General features: G+C 41.8%; 1 protein-coding gene across 1 annotated transcript; it reads right to left on the minus strand.

The window, feature by feature from the left end:
- Positions 1-1,985: 1,985 nt before the first annotated feature.
- On the minus strand, positions 1,986-11,972 carry LOC137283876 (beta-1,3-galactosyl-O-glycosyl-glycoprotein beta-1,6-N-acetylglucosaminyltransferase 3-like). Its single transcript, XM_067815585.1, has 3 exons — positions 11,197-11,972; positions 3,527-3,759; positions 1,986-3,056 (listed from the first exon to the last, which is right to left on the minus strand). Exons 1-3 carry the CDS (start codon positions 11,913-11,915, stop codon positions 2,707-2,709), a joined length of 1,302 nt encoding a protein of 433 aa, XP_067671686.1. The 5' UTR covers positions 11,916-11,972; the 3' UTR covers positions 1,986-2,706.
- Between the last annotated feature and the right edge of the window lie 7,884 nt (positions 11,973-19,856).

Consider the following 19,856-nt stretch of genomic DNA (forward strand, 5'->3'; position numbering starts at 1 on the left):
ATCTGAACCAGACAATCCAGTGATCAACAGCATAAGCATCGATTTGCACAACTGGAAACCGTTGACCAAGTCTACCAAGTCAGCGAGCTTGACCACCCGATCCCGTTAGTCGCCTCTAACATCCACTTAAATTCAAGAAGCGAGACCCAAACGTCTTCCCTCCGTCAGCACTTGACAGTGATATTTATTCGTGTTCCCTGATACATTGATTTTCATATTTGTCACGATTATATCTGGTAAGGTATTCCTAGTGGACGACTAATGTGGCCTGGTACATGAGACAAACCTGGTAACTACTTTGCCCCAGTGGATGACAGTATGAGCACCAGACCACGTTGAAATCCAGCGCATCTAAAACAACTCACAAACAGTATACAACAAAGGTGAACTAAATCTGTATATATGCGCTTCCCCCAACCCCACCCCCCACACACATGTATACAGTATTTATTAATGGCTTATGAAAGACAATTATATACAAAACTAACAAATGCCAAGAAGTAAAACACATATTACAGATGGAAATACAAGACATATACCATCATTTACCTTCTGTATCTAGTTATTCAAGTTGTGTCTGTATACTGATGCACCATCCCCTGAACACGAAGGGATCTGTTGTTGATTTTGTAGAATCAGCGTCCGTTACACGAGAGTAGAATAGTTACATACCAGTCATTAAAGCTTTGGTAAGATAGTACACTTATTCGTTTATAACATTTCATACAACTAATGCGAGAAATGGTTCAAGGACGGCTTTTAACCTGTCATTATCCCACCGTAACAAAACAAACGACAGTTTCCTTTTACAAGGCATCATGGGCGACAGAAACAAGCGCTTGGAGAAGATGTTGTGTGCTGCTTCAGTTTCAGTCAATCATGTATAGGTTACAGTCAGATTGTGAAATTTCAGTCCTTTCGTGAAATGATTAAGAGGATCATCCATTTCCCGTCGTTTTACAAATATCCCTAAGCCATTTCAGAATTAAAATAGGAAAACTGCCAACAAAAACATATTGAGGCAAAGCAACCAAACCTCAGCATCCTGGTTGTGCTAGTTCAGGTCTGACCTCCACCGTTGTCAAGGAAACCATTTACAATTACAATACATGACAATACATGCACTGAAGAAAGGTAAAAATAATACTACATTTCACTTACACAATGTTTGCATATTGATAGCATTACATAAAGCTTTCCTGAAAAAATATTGTATTGAAATCAGACGACACTGCATGAAGGTCTTCCCGCTCCAATATCTTTTAATTACGAATCACCCTGTTGAAAATATCCCAGTCGTAAAACCACAACTGAGAAAATCATAATTTCGCTGATTAATTCAAAACACGTGACGAAACAATATTAATTTTCAAGGATGGCGTATCACTAGGCAATTGACCCCGAGTGAAAATGCCCTTGACCTCGATTTCTGTCTCATCATATGACCATTATGTACCTGTCACGTGATCAGTATTCGAGCTGTCTGCAAGAAAACAACATGGCGTCTACATATCGCAAGTCTACATGGTTCGACGTTATTTGTTTTACTTTAGAAATATAAGTTCAATAGTAATAAAGAATGGCTGTGTAACAAAATAACAACACTCTTGGCGAGGCATACATGAGAAAGCAAGACCCGTCCTCCTGTGTCAGAACATTCTGAAAAAATATAAAATACTTAATACAACCAATGCAGTTCATTTCATTATACGTATTATGTAGAAAGCTTTTGTCAAAAATAAATTCATTTCAGAGACTATAGATGTTTTAGTCCAGCAAACATTCAGCAAAGTGATAAACAGACACTGTTTCCTGGTACAAAAATATTACCCTGCTTATGCTTTTCACAACATTTGACTGGTTGGTAAATAGTAATGTACAGAACAGCTAGCTATTTACGATCGCAAGAGCCATGGTTGTGAAACCCGAAACACCGAAACAGTTTGCTCAATGTGAATATTTCAACCTGCTACAACAAAGGTTCCCGATAGATCACTGATGGGGTCGGGTCCCCGGGTGTCATTGCTTTCGTAAGGGTATCCCTGGGGATATAGAAGATAAGTTGAGTACCTGTCGGGACGTATTCTGACAGTTGGACACAGGGGTCACACACGTGGGCAAAATGTCACACAGATGGACAGAGGGTTTGGAAAGATGGACAGTAGGATCACAGGACAGTCACAGATGAACAGAAGGGTCACACAGAAGGTCACACAGATGGACAGGTCACACAGATGAACAGGTCACACACATGGTCAGAAGGTTACACAGAATGATAGAGGGAGTGTAAAGATTGACAGAATGTCACAGATGGACCTAACGATCACACAAATGGATAGAGGGGTCAACAGATGTACAGAAGAGTCACACAGATGGGAGAGATACACGGGCCACATACAGATGGACAGAAGGGTAACAGATGAGTAGAGGAATTGCAAAGATGGACAGAAGGGTCACAGATGGACAGAAGGGTCACACAGATGGACAGAAACGTCACAAATGGATAGAGGGGTCACACAGATTTACAGGTCTTCGAGACTCGACAGGATAGGTGGCCTGCGGTACAGTAAAACGAGTGTTTTGAAGTGATTCTGTGGTTAAAAAGTTCACAAATATATTCCACTTCTGAAGCCATCAACCTTCATATAGCCACACATATACATGTCCACTTCCGACTACAGGGAGTACATGACAACACTTCAGCACCTACAGCAAGGCTCTGTAGCTTGTCGGAGACAAGGGCACCTGGTTCTTAACAAACCCTAGGTTTCTGTAGTAACGATCATCAAAGTCCAGCCTCCCAAGGTCCTCGTCGCGCGTCATGTTGAAGTACCATTCCTCCATGCAATCTAGCACCAAAGGCTCAAAGTCCAGCTGGAACTTGTTGGCGAACAGATGCTTCCTCTGGACTAGGCGATGCAGGTCCCCCACGCCGAAGATGCAGATGTGGCGGACGTACTTGCCTTGACAGTCATCAAGGAAGAAGAACAAACCCTTGTCCCACACCTTGTACCGCGCCAAGAACGGTTTCGTGATTGGATCAGTTTCCGGCTCGCCTACAAGAAACCAATTCGTATGGAATAGAATAATATAGACGTCCAACTCATGAAACAACGAGAGCATTGCCATTGTATCAAACATAACATTTTCTCAAGTGGGAGTACGTTACAGACCGAAGTACCTAAAGGTACCTATTTATAAACCACGGCATGCATCTCCAGATGTGTGTCCCTTAGTCGAATTCCCGCGTTCATCGACTGTACCAATCTATATGTATCGTTTTGTCAAACGCTGCATTTAGCAAGTTACTCCGGTTATATGGCGGAGGCCTGAAAATCATCGAGTCTGATCCAGGCAACCACATATTGATATGATGGACGCTGATCCACGAAAGCCAGCGGGCTTGACCACACGAGACAGCCATGTCAGAAAGATCTCATTCAAGATATGTGAAATCATGTGAAATCATGTGAAATCATGTGAAAGCAGGTTATCATCGGTGAAGTACATGGCGAGCTCTGCTTACCTTGATATGACCCAGGGATCCGGAGTTGCGGGTTGTGGTTGAGGGTGGCGAAAAACGTCTCATCAGGGACCTTGGTCTTCTTGACCCACTGCAGGAGATCGTGAGCCACTGGGTGGTGCACGGCGTAGTCGACGAAGTGGCGGTTGGCTATGATATGCACGGCCCCCTTCACCGGTCGGATGTCCGCGGGAGGGGGACCAGCCTGCCACCAGCGATAGGCGTTCTCAAATATTCTGGAAAGTAGCACGCCCTTGTCAGCAATATTTGAATGGCACAGACATGGACAATAACAACAAGGAGGCATTGTCATCAATAGCCCCATCTCCCGCCACAGTGTTCTGCTACTATTTTGTCCCTGTGTTTTAGCTCAATCACGCGAAATTCATGACCTGAAAACACACACATTTGGTTTCCCAATATTTTAACTGTTTTTGAGAAAAGCTGTCCTCTTTAGAGGTACGTGCACAAAGTCAAGAAACGCATGACAGTGATCATAACTCTCTATAGAATCGTAACACAGTTTCTGTTTTCGACCTCCATCAAGCCATTTGTGCCATATTTGGTTTCCAACACAGTCTTTTCTCAAATGTGTCCCCATCATCTCGGCCGGGATAATAATGATTATGATGCGGGCGTCGACACTGGTTTGGTTTTTCCTACATGTACATATATATGTCCTCTGCCTCGGCTTATTCATTCCATTGATGAAGGTGAGTGAGTTTAGTTTTATGGCGCACTCAGCAATATTCCCACCATATGGCGGCGTGCTGTAAATAATCGAATCTGGGCCAGACAATCCAGTGACCAACAACATGAGCATCGATCTGCGCAACTGGGAACCGATGGCATGTGCCAACCAAGTCAGCAAGCTTGACCACCCGATCCCGTTAGTGGCCTCTTGCGATAAGCATAGTCGCCTTTTATGGCAAGCATGGTTGCTGAAGACCTATTCTACCCCGGGACTTTCACGGGTCTGATGAAGGAGAAGTACATACGCCGAAAAGTTGTGTCTCTGATGATGAAGACGTTGGGGGGTATAGAATTCGCTTCTCTATGTGTATAATTTCTAATAGCCATTGTAAGACCTGTCGATGATGATGATAATTTTCGGTTTTTTACAATCAAATTTAGATTCGATGCCAACAACGTTGATGGTGAGAATAATGACGAAGATTACGATGATGATGAAACTTTTCAAGGAGTTCCCTTTTCCTGCACTTCAGTGAGGGGTATGGAAGGTTATGACTTAATGCATTGTAGGGTACAAGGCCGACACCTTCATCATCAGGTCACCGAACATCAGGTCGAATCAGACGTTGGGTATATACGTTCTCAGACGCTTTGATGAATTTACCCTGTTTAAAATCTAAGCATTCCTTTGTAAGCCTACATAAGTAAACATAAGAGAGCATATTTTACTGTAGATGGTGTCTTTGACCATGGCTGGTCATAAACAGATTCAGCGACTGGACGTTTCTCAGCACCAGGCTTACGTTCTCAGACGCTTTGATGAATTTACCCTGTTTAAAATCTAAGCATTCCTTTGTAAGCCTACATAAGTAAACATAAGAGAGCATATTTTACTGTAGATGGTGTCTCTGACCATGGCTGGTCATAAACAGATTCAGCGACTGGACGTTTCTCAGCACCAGGCTTACGTTCTCAGACGCTTTGATGAATTTACCCTGTTTAAAATCTAAGCATTCCTTTGTAAGCCTACATAAGTAAACATAAGAGAGCATATTTTACTGTAGATGGTGTCTCTGACCATGGCTGGTCATAAACAGATTCAGCGACTGGACGTTTCTCAGCACCAGGCTTACGTTCTCAGACGCTTTGATGAATTTACCCTGTTTAAAATCTAAGCATTCCTTTGTAAGCCTACATAAGTAAACATAAGAGAGCATATTTTACTGTAGATGGTGTCTCTGACCATGGCTGATCATAAACAGATTCAGCGACTGGACGTTTCTCAGCACCAGGCTTACGTTCTCAGACGCTTTGATGAATTTACCCTGTTTAAAATCTAAGCATTCCTTTGTAAGCCTACATAAGCAAACATAAGAGAGCATATTTTACTGTAGATGGTGTCTTTGACCATGGCTGGTCATAAACAGATTCAGCGACTGGACGTTTCTCAGCACCAGGCTTACGTTCTCAGACGCTTTGATGAATTTACCCTGTTTAAAATCTAAGCATTCCTTTTTAAGCCTACATAAACAAACATAAGAGAGCATGTTATACTGTAGATGGTGTCTCTGACCATGGTTGGTCGTCAACAGATTCAGCGGCTGGACGTTTCTCAGCACCAGGCTTACGTTCTCAGACGCTTTGATGAATTTACCCTGTTTAAAATCTAAGCATTCCTTTGTAAGCCTACATAAACAAACATAAGAGAGCATATTTTACTGTAGATGGTGTCTTTGACCATGGCTGGTCATAAACAGATTCAGCGACTGGACGTTTCTCAGCACCAGGCTTACGTTCTCAGACGCTTTGATGAATTTACCCTGTTTAAAATCTAAGCATTCCTTTGTAAGCCTACATAAGTAAACATAAGAGAGCATATTTTACTGTAGATGGTGTCTTTGACCATGGCTGGTCATAAACAGATTCAGCGACTGGACGTTTCTCAGCACCAGGCTTACGTTCTCAGACGCTTTGATGAATTTACCCTGTTTAAAATCTAAGCATTCCTTTGTAAGCCTACATAAACAAACATAAGAGAGCATATTTTACTGTAGATGGTGTCTTTGACCATGGCTGGTCATAAACAGATTCAGTGGCTGGACGTTTCTCAGCACCAGGTTTCCTCACAAAGCTGTTCTTTTACATGTGTTTTGAGTGTCAGAACTATACTTTAAAATCAAAGCTCCTGTCAAACCCGTAACTGTAAAACTATATATCTATTCACCTATACAGAAATATCAAAACGCCAAACCTTGTCGAAATTCAAAAATGTGTTAAGTGTTGTCAACAGTGCTATATACCTTGAAGTCAGAAAGTCCAACTAGAGTGAGATGACACTCATGGGACCGTCATGACGTTGATCAGTCGCACTGCCACACACCTACAGATATAGTAGAAGCTGCACAAATAAATGAAATTTGGGGAGACCATATAGCGGCAGGAAAATTGGGGGTGAATTTAGTTGTGAGTTTAGTTTTACGCCGCCTTTAGCAATATTCCTTCAATATCAGGTGGGGGATACTAGAAATGGACTTCACACATTATACCCATGTGGAGAATCGAACCGGGGTTTTCAGCGTGACGAGTGAGCTTGAACCTCTAGACTACCCTACCGCCCCACTCTCACAACCGCGAAGACCGTCAGTACTGTGTACCCATGTACCGTGTTTACAGTGCGTGATGCCTGGCCACTGTGCTATTGCTCACACCACCAGCCATTGTTTATGCTCTTTCTGTTTACTCCATTACTTACAGGTCCCCGGGAAAGATGAAATATTGCTGACTGCAGTCACTCTGAGCAATCGTTGTTCTTTATTCTGCCGTTGCACAATCCGCTAAGTTCAGGTAATAGTTAAAATGGGGGCATTCATCAAATTGTATGGTGGCAATCAAACCGGTTTAATACAGACGTCACATAGTACAGGATCGCTGAGAGTGGTTTCCGGGAGGAAAATGTATTTGCTCTACATTGCTGTCGCGTCAGTCTTTTCCTTCACCTTGAAGACACCCAGCTCACTTTATACTCTATGGAATTCGTGAAGGGACATTGTCGCGTTGTCGCATTGTCGCGTTGTCGCCCTCTCAAAAAAACAAGCAAAATGAGGTGAAAATTAACCAAAGCGAGACAATGCGACAACGCGACATATTCTGACCTTGAAAAGTGTCGCTATGTCGCGTGTCGCACTTTGGAGGAACAGAGAAAATGTTTTTCGAAACGCGACACGCGACAATGCGACAAATGGGCGAAATGTCGCTTTGTCGCATTGTCGCATTGTCGCTTTGTCGCGCTTTGGTTAATTTTCACCTCAGTTTGCTTGTTTTTGAGAGGGCGACAACGCGACAACGTCCCTTCTCGGACTCCATAATACTCCAAACAGGTCGACCTGTGCAGGTTTCCAGTTAAGTATTGAGACGATCCATCCTAACATTAGAAGTACAATGATGGGGTCGTGGTGAGTTGTTAAAAGGCATCATTTGAGGATGCAAACATTGTTCATGTAACTTTTCCTTCCAAATGATAAGTGGAGCTCTTGAAAAACATATTTTTCTTCATGATATTGGGCAAACAAAAGCTGTTTGCCTGAAGTGATACAGATATGGAATGCGTTTACATACACTAGAATGTTCATATGCAATGATTCAACTTGTGCCAGTCATCAATGTATTCTTTTTGGTTTTATTTCTGACTCAAACGCCGAACCTCGTTATACCGGGACATGAATAACAGGGAAAGTAGGAGCAATGTATGTAGGCAGGCGAAGTAAACGCCCGCGTCCGTATTCCATGTACAAAATACAGGCATGACAGGTTACCAGTTTGGGGGCACAAGTTGGAAGATGATGGTCCAGGCGTCTTCATAGGCCTACGGTACTGTTCGGAGTGCATGTACATTATATGTACGCTCTAGGTGGATCTTCTACATATCTCTACGATACGATGGAGTTGTTTGCAAGTCCTACATGGTAGTTAGAGTGTCCTACATGGTACTCGGCGTGTCCTACACGGTTCTCCTTCTTGTACCACTGTTTAGCGTGAATGAGGGAGGGAGATGGGCCATCAAAGACCATAAGAACCTCAATCTACCACCACAAGGAAAACTGTTAAATACAAAAATAGGGTGATTAACGACCGGACATGTCACTGGGCTCACGCAGAAGGCAGATCTTCTGAGAACATGGAACCCACTGAGAAAGTACGGAAGTACTCAGTCAGTTTTGTTGCTCGAATTGTTACCATGGATGAATTCAGGCGTGTTAGATCGGCATTCCAGAAGTGATGGAGAACACCACTTAAAGATAACTCCTTGTTTGTTGCATAGAGCGACGTTTTGTTGCAAATTCTTACACCGTTACCAAACTGAAAGTGACTACACCCAAACAGATTATGGGCTATGAAGAATTTAGCAACACTCTATCATAGCCCCCTATAAGCCTGTATATGGGGTGCTGCTGACCTCATCCAATTGTCTGTTGACTTCATCGAATTATATACTACTTGTTATTCAGTTACATGTTGTTATCAATCTGCTATTTGTCACAACACATCATGTATTTATACCAACGTTTAGCTTGAAAAGGGTGTAAGAATCAACATCGAAACATCTCTCTATGCACTTAACAAGACGTTGTCATCCATACAGTTATGCTTCACTACTGAATTATGACTCTGTATCAAATAAAGACAAACATCAGTCAAACCACCAGTCGTCTACCATTCCAAACATGGCTAAATTGGTCCGATCAGCTGGAGGTCTGGGTCTCCTTGAATAAACAGGACTGCTACTGGTGGACGACCATGAACAAAGTCAAACCGCCCTTGAACATTATTACGTTATTGAAGGGGTCCTGTCAGGACAACGCCCCTGTACCCTATTAGATGTGTGGACATATGTGGAACAATTATTTATTACTCATGTACCCTGTTAGATGTGTGGACATATGTTGAACAATTATTTATTCCCCATGTACCCTGTTAGATGTGTGGACGTATAACAATTATCTATTATCAATGTACTTCAGCTTAGCTAGTTTTCGATCTTAGTGTGATGCGTACTATACGTATGTGGATAAATGTCTTGATTTCTTCCGTATTTGTTTTGCTTCCAGTGTCACTGTGACAAAGTGATTGAAACTGAGAACTAGACCTGAATGCAGTTTAATGGCTCGGCAAAAACAATCTGATAATGGACAGTGTTCTTGAAAGCAAGTTCATTAAATGTCATTTCGTCAAAGAAAACCTGTCGATTTGAATATCTTTAGGGTTACGTAATTATAGTACGTTACACTGTCGCCGAATCACTTCTATGTTAGTGCCCAAACCACTGCTAGGACACTTGTGTTAAGTACATAACCATCGAATAACCAGTTTTTGCTGGTAGTATTTTTAGCTACCATTATACTTGGGTGTAGACATTCACAGCTTGTGAAAAATATTGAGGTAACAGGGTACAAGTGTTGGGTTTAGATCGCTATACTCAAGCTTTATCAGGCGGAAATACAGTCTGGGTCAGATGACATGGTGAATGACATTTAGTGCCACAATGATGACCCTGGCCCAGCCTAAGGCGCAACGACGTTCCTGGCCCAGTCTTGGACGCACTCATGTTTCTGACCAAGGCGTGAATGCACTTATGTTTCTGACCAAGGCTTGAATGCACTCTTGTTTCTGACCATGGCTTGATTACACTCATGTTTCTGACCACGGCTTGATTACACTCATGTTTCTGACCACGGCTTGATTACACTCATGTTTCTGACCAAGGCTTGATGGTACTCATGTTGTTGATCCAGGCAGGGACGTATTCGTGTCCCTGATCGTATTTAGAACGCACTCTTGTTCCTGACCCACGTTTGAACACATTGAGTGTCCTTGACTTTGGGAACTACAACCTATTCTATCTACAGGAATATCCCAGGTTACGGACCACTGCAAAAATACTAAATGCTAGGTCCCCTACCCACGACAGTCGCTGATATTCCCAGATCCCCACCTTAACAAACATCCGTCGGATCTGTGTAAATATTAACTGGCACTTTGTAAGCATGTCCATTTCAATTCATGAGGCTAACTTCGTGTTGAATCATTATGGAAGGACACGTCTACCGTAACTGATTACCTAATTCGATGCCGTGTCAGGTTCATGGATTATCCATGACTACAGCAGTCTCCATATCCGTGATGTCGGTACCCTTAATCTACTCATACAAGAGAAAACTTCCACAGTTCGTTCTGACATTCGTGACACGTTACACCTTTATTTGAAACGAACGGACACTTATACACCTCGACGAAATGCTTGGACACGTCCCAGCATCTTCATCAGAGCGGGTTGGTTTGGCTTTATGCAACACTCAGCAATATTCCAGCAAAATGGTTGTGGTGTGTAAGTAATCAGGTCTGGATCAGACAATCTAATGATCAACAGCATGAGTATCGATCGACGCAACTGGGATACGATGACATGTGTTACATAATCTGACCACCTAATCCCTTTCGTGGCCTCTTAAGACAACCATTCGTTACTGACCACTTCCATTCCGGATCTTCAGGGGTCTTAGACCCTGTGACACGTTAGACCACCTGTACTTCAGGCCACCTGTTAGTATCTGTATTACAATAGAACACCCAGAATCCTTGTAGCAGAAATTCTTTCCATCTTAACGGTAACCTGTACATACCTGACTTCAAGGTCAGATTTGTCAAATATACCACCTAATACCATGAATCACTTCATCGGAGACACATTTTACAGAACTGCAGAAAAAAATGATATACATATATAAAATTACTCTACTGTTCGATCAAAGTTTGATAATGGAACTTGACTTTCCTTACGTATATGTATATATATGGTTCATGCTTCGGTAAATCCTAAAGTATCAGTAACATATCACCACCTGCTGGAAGAAGCTCTACAGTATGTGGCACTCACTCACTCACTCACTCACTGTATCACTCACTAATCTGACCACGTGACCTACCTAGATACCGTGGCGCTAACATCATTCGCTCCACTGTATGCCCTGAGTATCCTAACCAGTTGGTAGTTCGTCTTCAAGGGAAACTCCTGGCCGGTGAGGTTGATGAAATATTTCCACTTCCGGCTGTATTGAAGAAGGTCCCGAATGCACACTAGTTCCGGTTCTAGCACGGAGAACTCTCCCCACCTAACATCTACAGACCTCGACGACAGAAATACGTTCGGAAAACAGTTGACGATGTTGCTAACTGCATTCGTTATTACCCCGGAGGTTTTGCTGTCGACGTGCACGCAGTAGTAGTTGTGAGGTCTGTAAACAGCGCGCAACAGCCGCTCAAACTGTTCCACATTCTGGTACATCAACACACTGAAGGCTATAGGGAACTCTTCTTCCTCACGAGTTACATTTAGTATATACTTCCGGTTTCGTTTAAACTCCGTACAGTTCTGTGTCATGACGGAGTACGCTCCATGATCAATACTTGGTCCAAGCCGGACATCTTTAAGCATCCGTACCCTGGCTCGTTCAATCTCCATGTCATTATTGCGGAATAGATATTTACACTTGAGCGGCAAATCGTCAAACGAGAACTCCATTGGAATTGTACGCATTTCGTTCTTGGCCTTTCGCAGCACGTTTCGGAGGATGTCGTCGAAAACGATGAGTGCGATGGTGCCAAGGCTGATGATGATGGCGAACGCCACATGATTTGACTTCATTCTGCATTATCCTGAAAGAGTACCATAAGAACTCAACAGGTACAATTCAACTCAACTGTACAATACATCTTAACATTACAGAAGCTCACCTTTGCAAAACTATATGTCAGAACTTTGTAAACACTTTGTGGTGTTTCATTTCCGCATAGAGCGGTATTGGAATGTGATGCTAACTTTCAATAATACCAAATATAGTTCTTTTAAATGAAATAAATATGTGTTTTACTATTTTCTACATCACTACCTACACCACCAAAGGTGAGGGGTGGGGCTAAACAACATTCCTAATCCAGGTGAATCACCATAATTTCAGAGATGCACACGTCGCACGACGTTCTGTCATCACAATGTGTTTTTAGTGTCATCACAGTATGTCCGTAGTTACATCACAGTATGTCCGTAGTTACATCACAGTATGTCCGTAGTTACATCACAGTATGTCCGTAGTTACATTCGTGGGTACCTCACAACATGTCCGTAGTGTCATTACAGTATGTCTACAGTGTCATCATGTCATAAAAGTGGGTTGCACGGTATTGGCCTTCCCACTCGTGTCCTCACTCCGCGTCTGTAACCTCACCAAGCTGGTTTTCACTGTCCTCCCTTTTGTCAGGACACCTCAACCCAGAGACTCATAGCAAACATCCATTGTTGCTCAGTGAAAGCACAGACATAGTTTGTGAATGGCGGGTATCTCTCCTACATAAGTATCAAGCACAATGATGGATGCCATCAAACACAGCGGGTGGCTATTTTTTAATAACCTAGCGTTAAATTGTGTGTGTGTGGGGGGGGGGGGGTGTTGAATGAAACTTCTTATGTAGACTAACACTGTCGCACTGAGCAATGTCCCTGCAGCATCACAGGAATACAAGAAACACTCACTGCACCCAAGTGGAGAATCGAACACAGGCCTAATGCGTGACTAGCGAAAAGCGTTAGGTTCAGATTCCAAACTGATCACGCCTGGGTCGATGGAACATAACCACAATGAGGCATTCGAAAGCGACACTGGGTAACACAATATCGTTAAGACTTACATGTAAGTGGTATGTAAGTGGCTTGTATGTAAGTGGCAGGTAGGTATGTAAGTGGTATGTGTGTATGTAAGTAGCAGGTATGTAAGTGACATGTATGTAAGTGGCAGGTATGTAAGTGGCATGTATGTAAGTGGCATGTATGTCAGTGGTATGTATGTAAGTGTGGCATGTATGTAAGTGATAGGTATGTATGTAAGTGGTATGTATGTAAGTGGCATGTATGTAAGTGATAGGTATGTAAGTGGCATGTATGTAAGTGATAGGTCTGTATGTAAGTGGTATGTATGTAAGTGACAGGTATGTAAGTGGCATGTATGTAAGTAGTATGTATGTAAGTGACAGGTATGTAAGTGTGGCAGGTATGTAAGTGACAGGTATGTAAGTGGCATGTATGTAAGTGGAATGTATGTAAGTGGCATGTATGTAAGTGGAATGTATGTAAGTGGCATGTATGTAAGTGACAGGTATGTAAGTGGCAGGTATGTAAGTGGCAGGTAAATAAGTGACAGGTATGTAAGTGGTATGTATGTAAGTGGCTTGTATGTAAGTGGCATGTATGTAAGTGGTATGTATGTAAGTGGTATGTTAGTAAGTGGCATGTATGTAAGTGGTATGTATGTAAGTGGTATGTATGTAAGTGACATGTATGTAAGTGGCATGTATGTAAGTGGTATGTATGTAAGTGGTATGTATGTAAGTGGCATGTATGTAAGTGGTATGTATGTAAGTGACATGTATGTAAGTGGCATGTATGTAAGTGGTATGTATGTAAGTGGTATGTATGTAAGTGTGGCATGTATGTAAGTGTAAGTGTAAATGACTGTTCTGTAATCAATGTGTTGACTTGAATAATATGTCTCTTCTCTCCCAAAATACGTTCCGTCCTGACCAAGTAATAACAGGGGAGTAGCTACGATGATAAAAGTGATCCGGGCTAACTCATGATTTTTTCTATAAAGGTTGCGCAAGCTCTCAATGTATCTAATACATAAAACTATGCAACCTGCTTACGCGCTTGAATAATTCTTGGCATGTGTAGTTGAACACCTTTAGTGTTGTTACAGTACATGCACTTGGTAAAGGTCTCTGTAACACGCTCAATGTCTGGTGTGAATACTTTATCTGACACCTCATACATAACTAGTCACCCCGTTGGTGTCCATCGAACCATCAACGACCTACCATGATTAACATAATACAGTCTTCTGTAAATATTACCCCGAATTGTCGTCTAAACCTAGAATCCTTTCTCACACGCAGCGTCCATTGACAACACAAATGCTCACAATAATACTTTGTCAGGGTGTACTTGGTCTGCTGCTTTTCACCAGCAACCTTCAGCGAAACCAATGTTGACCAAGTATTTGGATAAATCACTTGTTCTTTGGACATCCTTGACAGGCTCAACAGAGCGTGGACGAATGAGCGATTACATGTCGTTGATGTTAGACAGAACGATCGTTTTCGTCAAGATCTTGGCCAATGTCAACACATCCTTTGAAGGATGTAAGCAAAGAGGTCAAAGACATCTGGCCATCATTCAGCCATCAACCATGACCGGGGACTGTTTCCTACTTCTATGATGCTGTTTTATTACATACTACCCCATATCTGAATTGCAACACTATATCTGGGATTTTCAAACTTCATGTCCACGAGACCCGTGAAGGTCCCGGGGTAGAATAGGCCTTCAGCAACCCATGCTTGCCATAAAATGCTTGTCGTAAGAGGCCACTAACGGCATCGGATGGTCAGACTCGCTGACTTGGTTGACACATAACACATGTCATCGGTTCCCAGTTGCGCAGATCGATGCTCATGTTGTTGATCACTGGGTTGTCTTGTCCAGACTCGATTATTTACATCACGCCGACATATGGTGGGAATATTGCTGAGTGTGGCGTAAAACTAAACTCACTCACTTTTGTCCACGATGTGAAACTGATTTAGAATACTCAATACCTTAACTAGAGCACTATCTGTGGGATTGTAAACTTCACGATGTGTCGCCAGTGTTGTGTTTGTCACGCTCAGATCCACGCGACATCATTGTCCACTGATGGCATGAACATACGTGACTCGCGAGTCTCACAACAGATACTACGAGTTGTTCTCGAGGAACACATCCGGCCTTGGGTATGTGACATACAAGGGAGATGAGAAAGAGAAATACTCGCGAGGGTTTGCTATTTTTTTCTTTTTGGTGTGTGTGATTGTGTGTGTGTGTGTGTGTGTGTGTGTGTGTGTGTGTGTGTGTAAGAGAGGGAGAGAGAGAGAGAGAGAGAGAGAGAGAGAGAGGGAGGGAGAGAGAGAGAGAGAGGGAAAAACCTGCACTCTCACACTAAAGTATCTGACAGCGGCAGTCAGCGGGTTGCTGAGTGGATAAAATCTGGCTGGCGATTAGGTGCTCGGAGGGTGCGGGTTCGAATCGCGGATGGATCGCAGATCAACCTGGAAACCTTCAGCTCGGTAGATATTGGAACCTAATTTCAGAAGTTTGGGTTTTTTTTTCAATTTTGTATTCATTTCAGAAAGGCAGATACATATTCATGTAAGATGTGGATGTACAAGGGATTTGTAACAATGGCAGCACCATATAATACCGTAGTCATATAGGCTATGATCATTTCAAAGAGGCGGATACACAATTACAATTACCGTTGTGTAAGAGTATAGATGTACAAGGATGCGATAGCGGTACTGGCATGGCATATTTCTGAGGCCTGCAGACAGTACTCATTTCGTCAAGGTGGTTACGTAGTAACTACTTAGTTGTATGGGGGTATGGATGTGCGTGGATATTGTCACGATATTGAAATAATATCTTTCTGTTTCATAATGGCAGTGTATACATATTCAAACAGAATACACACAAAACATGAAAAGTAGTTCTTAACACACCCAGAATAAAAATGTAGGTAGATTCCGGATACATGACGTTTAGGTAGTAATGTGACGCAATATAGGCATTGTCAACATGACATTGATACAACAGGTACACTGGGTAATAGGTTATGTCAGGTGATAACACCACTTACGTATCAAAGATACATGCGGTGGGTAATATATACTGCACCTCTAGAAACAAAGAACTAGGCTACCAATTGTAGTATTAATTCCTTGGGCCATTTTTGCTGAAAACTGGTCAAGGTGTTATTTTTCCTGGCTATGTGTATCTTTCAATTAATGAAAGGTTTTTTACCTCGCATAAAACATTATCAAACATTGTCATTTATACTAGCTAGATATATGAACCGTTTTCCAGCAATTATTAACGAAAGGGTAGTCGGTGTTAATCCCCAATATTACAAAATCAGTGAATAGAATGTTAATATTAACAATATTTTGAATATAGAGACTTAAGTCATTCCAAAAGGTCCATACAATGTCACATGAAGCAAGCACGTGTACATTAATGTTTTCTGATTCTTTTTAGCCGAATGTACAGTGGTCATTGTCTGTTATCTTCATCACCAGTTGATTTCTAGTATAGATAACTTTATGAATATATCTGCACTGGAAATCCAACAGTTTAATTCTTTTGTACACTTTCTATAATTTAGTAAAATAGTATCCCGGGAAACAGAGACATGTGTTGAAACTTCAGGTAATTTATCTGTTCTAATCAACGTGTCGTAGAAAATTCTACAACCTTTGAAGGATGTAAGCAAGGTTAAAATCGCTATGTTGATAGCGAGATTTAGATTTCCGACTCTATGATTGCTTATTGTAGTTCTCCAAGTCAAGGGAATATTTTTCAATAGTCTATTATAATCTAAAAAAGTACCTTGAACTGGGAATCTAGCTTTAAATTAACTAAATGATATTAACCCGTCTGAGTTGCAAATATCTTTAATCTCAGTCACATCCATTTTAAACCAGTCATAAATCAAAAAAGAGGAGCCTGCAAACTGATGGTTCAGCCATAGCGGTTCGTAAAGTATTTTCTGAAACTCACCTGGATTAGTTTTAAAAGATCTGTATTTGTTCCATGCCTGAAAAACATCTTGCCATTATAGGCTAGTACTTTCTTGAACTGGTCAATATTAGCTCCTAACTGGAATAAAGGATGTTGCAGGTGTTTTTACAGTTAGCTCTAGATAGACATCTTTTTAGGGGGGGCTATTTTATGTGAGTCAATAAAGGAGTGAATATCTGTGATCCTAATTCCTCCTTCCTTATAGTCTTTTTTCTGTGTTACTCTCCTTATTTGTTCAGGCTTTCCATTCCATATAAATGAGAAGAACCTTTGCTCCAAGTCTTTAATAAACGCTTTAGGTAGATTGGGTAGAGCCGTAAATATATGAACCAGAGTAGAGAGAGCTAGAGTTTTTATAACAGTAATTTTCCCCATATACTTTCAGACGTTCCTTGCATCGCAATGGAGAACAGACTGACGGGGGGAATCTTGACTTTCTTCATTGCGGACTTTTGTATTGCAGAGGTGGTTAATCTGAAGGGAAATGATGTGGTTGAGGGGCTACGGAACAAACTAACCGCGCTCTTGAACTGCGTTATACACAAGCACAATAATCAAAGCAATGAAAAAATGCGAAGTCACATATTCACGTTAGATGAAGTAAATCTCAATTATACACGGTCAGGGCAGATGATGTAGAAGGGTACTCGGTATAAATGGACAGTATCACACAAAACCAAACTGTCGGAATAAAAGACGTTAGTTAGTGTCCGGACCGAAGTGCAGGTATCATGCATGAACGTTATCACATGATGCATGCGTATGCATTCAGATTATTCGTATAGCCTGTAAACACAGATGGTATACACAAAAAATGCATATATCCTACATACAAGTATATGCCTGTCGTTTTACAAAACGATGCATATACCATACATACAAACATATACGTGTCGTTCACAAATATGCAGCATACATCACACATACTACAATATACCTGTCGTTTAAAAAGATGCAAACATCATGCTTAGAGATATAATCTATCGTTTAAAAAGATGCAAGCATCATATATACAACTGTATACCTGTCGTTTACAAAATTATGCATATGCTATTCACACGGGTATACATGTCGTTTAAAAAGACGAATATACCAAACAGGCATGCACATACCTGTCCTGTACAAATGATGCATGTACCATACATACAAGTATATAGCTGTCGTTATACAACGATGCGTGCTTCTCATATACAAGTATATATCTGTCGCGTACAAACAAAAATGCCGATGAACTGAAATTATATAGACCTAGGAAAATATTTCGAGTTTTCCAGGGTTGACACATCGCAAAATAATCACTAGAGAAGATTTCGCAGGGACCAAGCTTATACTTCTAGACAACAGTAGGTTCGACACCTGAACATTCGCCAGTGTTCCCCTGTATCACACTTTCACCCGACACTCACACACATACACAGACACCGACACCGACACACACACACACACATACACACATACACACACGCACGCGCGCGCACTCACACACACATACATACACAACCAGCTGGGGGAGGAGGCGTTAGCCAAACAGCCGTGCAGCTAATGTAAATACTGGGCATTTAAATCGCCCATGTCTGGGCGCGGCGCTCAGTGATGAATCAACGTAGAGATCCAGGAGCAACTCTCACTACGTTTGCAAAAATAATAATTAAGGTGGTTAAAAAGAATGATTGCATGTCTATAAAGTGACAAACAAGCATCGTGGTTGCTTTTTTATGCTTAAATACCAATGATAGATGCGTTTTTGACGGATGTTGGAAATATATATTTGTTGTCGCCAAATACTTACTGCTTATAGTGTGTTGCACAACTGTGATTTCATCTTCACCTTATCGTATCTCCCTGATCATCTGTCCCCTTTCAGACTGTCACTCTCGGGTAGAGAGGAGACGGGCAAGTGCACTGGAAAGCTCCCGTCACTGCTGTTGACCCGTTATAATGCGATGGAGCGGGAACGCCCACGAGGAGAGCCTGACTCCCATGTGCCGTGTGCAGGCCGGAGTTATACTGAGTTGTTCCAGTATAAGCATGAACAACGCAGGTAGTTTATAGGTACACATAGCCTGGCGACAAGGCTCCATCGCTCCCCTTCCCCGGGCTGCGCTGGGATAACGCAATCCGCCCCTACTAGCTAACTGTTTACTGAAATCCTTTGCGGACTTCACTCTTTAACCTAAACACTTTGAAATGTTTACTTTCACTTCTTCAAAACTTCTTTCCATGCGTGTTTGTTATATAGTTATTTATTTCTCAGTAAACCTATTTACAGTAGATGAATCTACATAAACCGACTGTTGTATGATAACCTTCAGGTCAGTTAGATAATTCTTAATTGACAGGAATATCAGCTTTTAAATCTCTTCATAGTTTATTGTTTAACATGTGAAGATATTCCCCAAAATATGCAACCCGGGCTGGTCCTCAGCAACCCTTGCTTAGATGCGATCGGGTGGTTAGGTTCACTGTCTTGGTTAACACTTGTCACTGCATCCCAGCTGTGTAGATCGATGCTCATGCTGTTGATCACTTATTTTGTCGAACATGAGAGCTGGTCTCCAGACTGTCCGTATTTGGCCCTGGTGGGAATACCTTCAGAGAAATGTGGCCCGCCGGGGTAGTTATGTGCATTTACATTTGTAACTAAGAGTGTGATGTAAAAATATTGTATATTTTTGTTTGTGAATTTGGCAAGACGTCAATACTAAGAGTATATTTGCATTGGCTGTCTATGCATAGTTTAGTCTTTGCGTACTCTTCTCCATATAGCTGGAATATTGCTGAATGCGGCTTAAAACTAAACTCACTCTCTGAATCATTATTTAGAGTCATGGTTTTGTGGGAAATGTATTACGATCCCGAACATTCGAGGAATTGACCCTGTTACATTGTATGAACCCTTGAAAAGCTGAAGGTCAATTGAGA

This window comes from Haliotis asinina, chromosome 1, assembly GCF_037392515.1.
Source record: "Haliotis asinina isolate JCU_RB_2024 chromosome 1, JCU_Hal_asi_v2, whole genome shotgun sequence".
Lineage (NCBI taxonomy): Eukaryota > Metazoa > Mollusca > Gastropoda > Lepetellida > Haliotidae > Haliotis > Haliotis asinina.

Coding starts and splice junctions, on each gene's coding strand:
- LOC137283876 (XM_067815585.1), bottom strand. CDS start 11,915: ATGAAGTCAAATCATGTGGCGTTCGCCATCATCATCAGCCTTGGCACC. Junction 3,760..11,196: donor GTTAGCGCCACGGTATCTAG/GTAGGTCACGTG, acceptor GCTACTTTCCAG/AATATTTGAGAACGCCTATC. Junction 3,057..3,526: donor GATCCCTGGGTCATATCAAG/GTAAGCAGAGCT, acceptor GGTTTCTTGTAG/GCGAGCCGGAAACTGATCCA.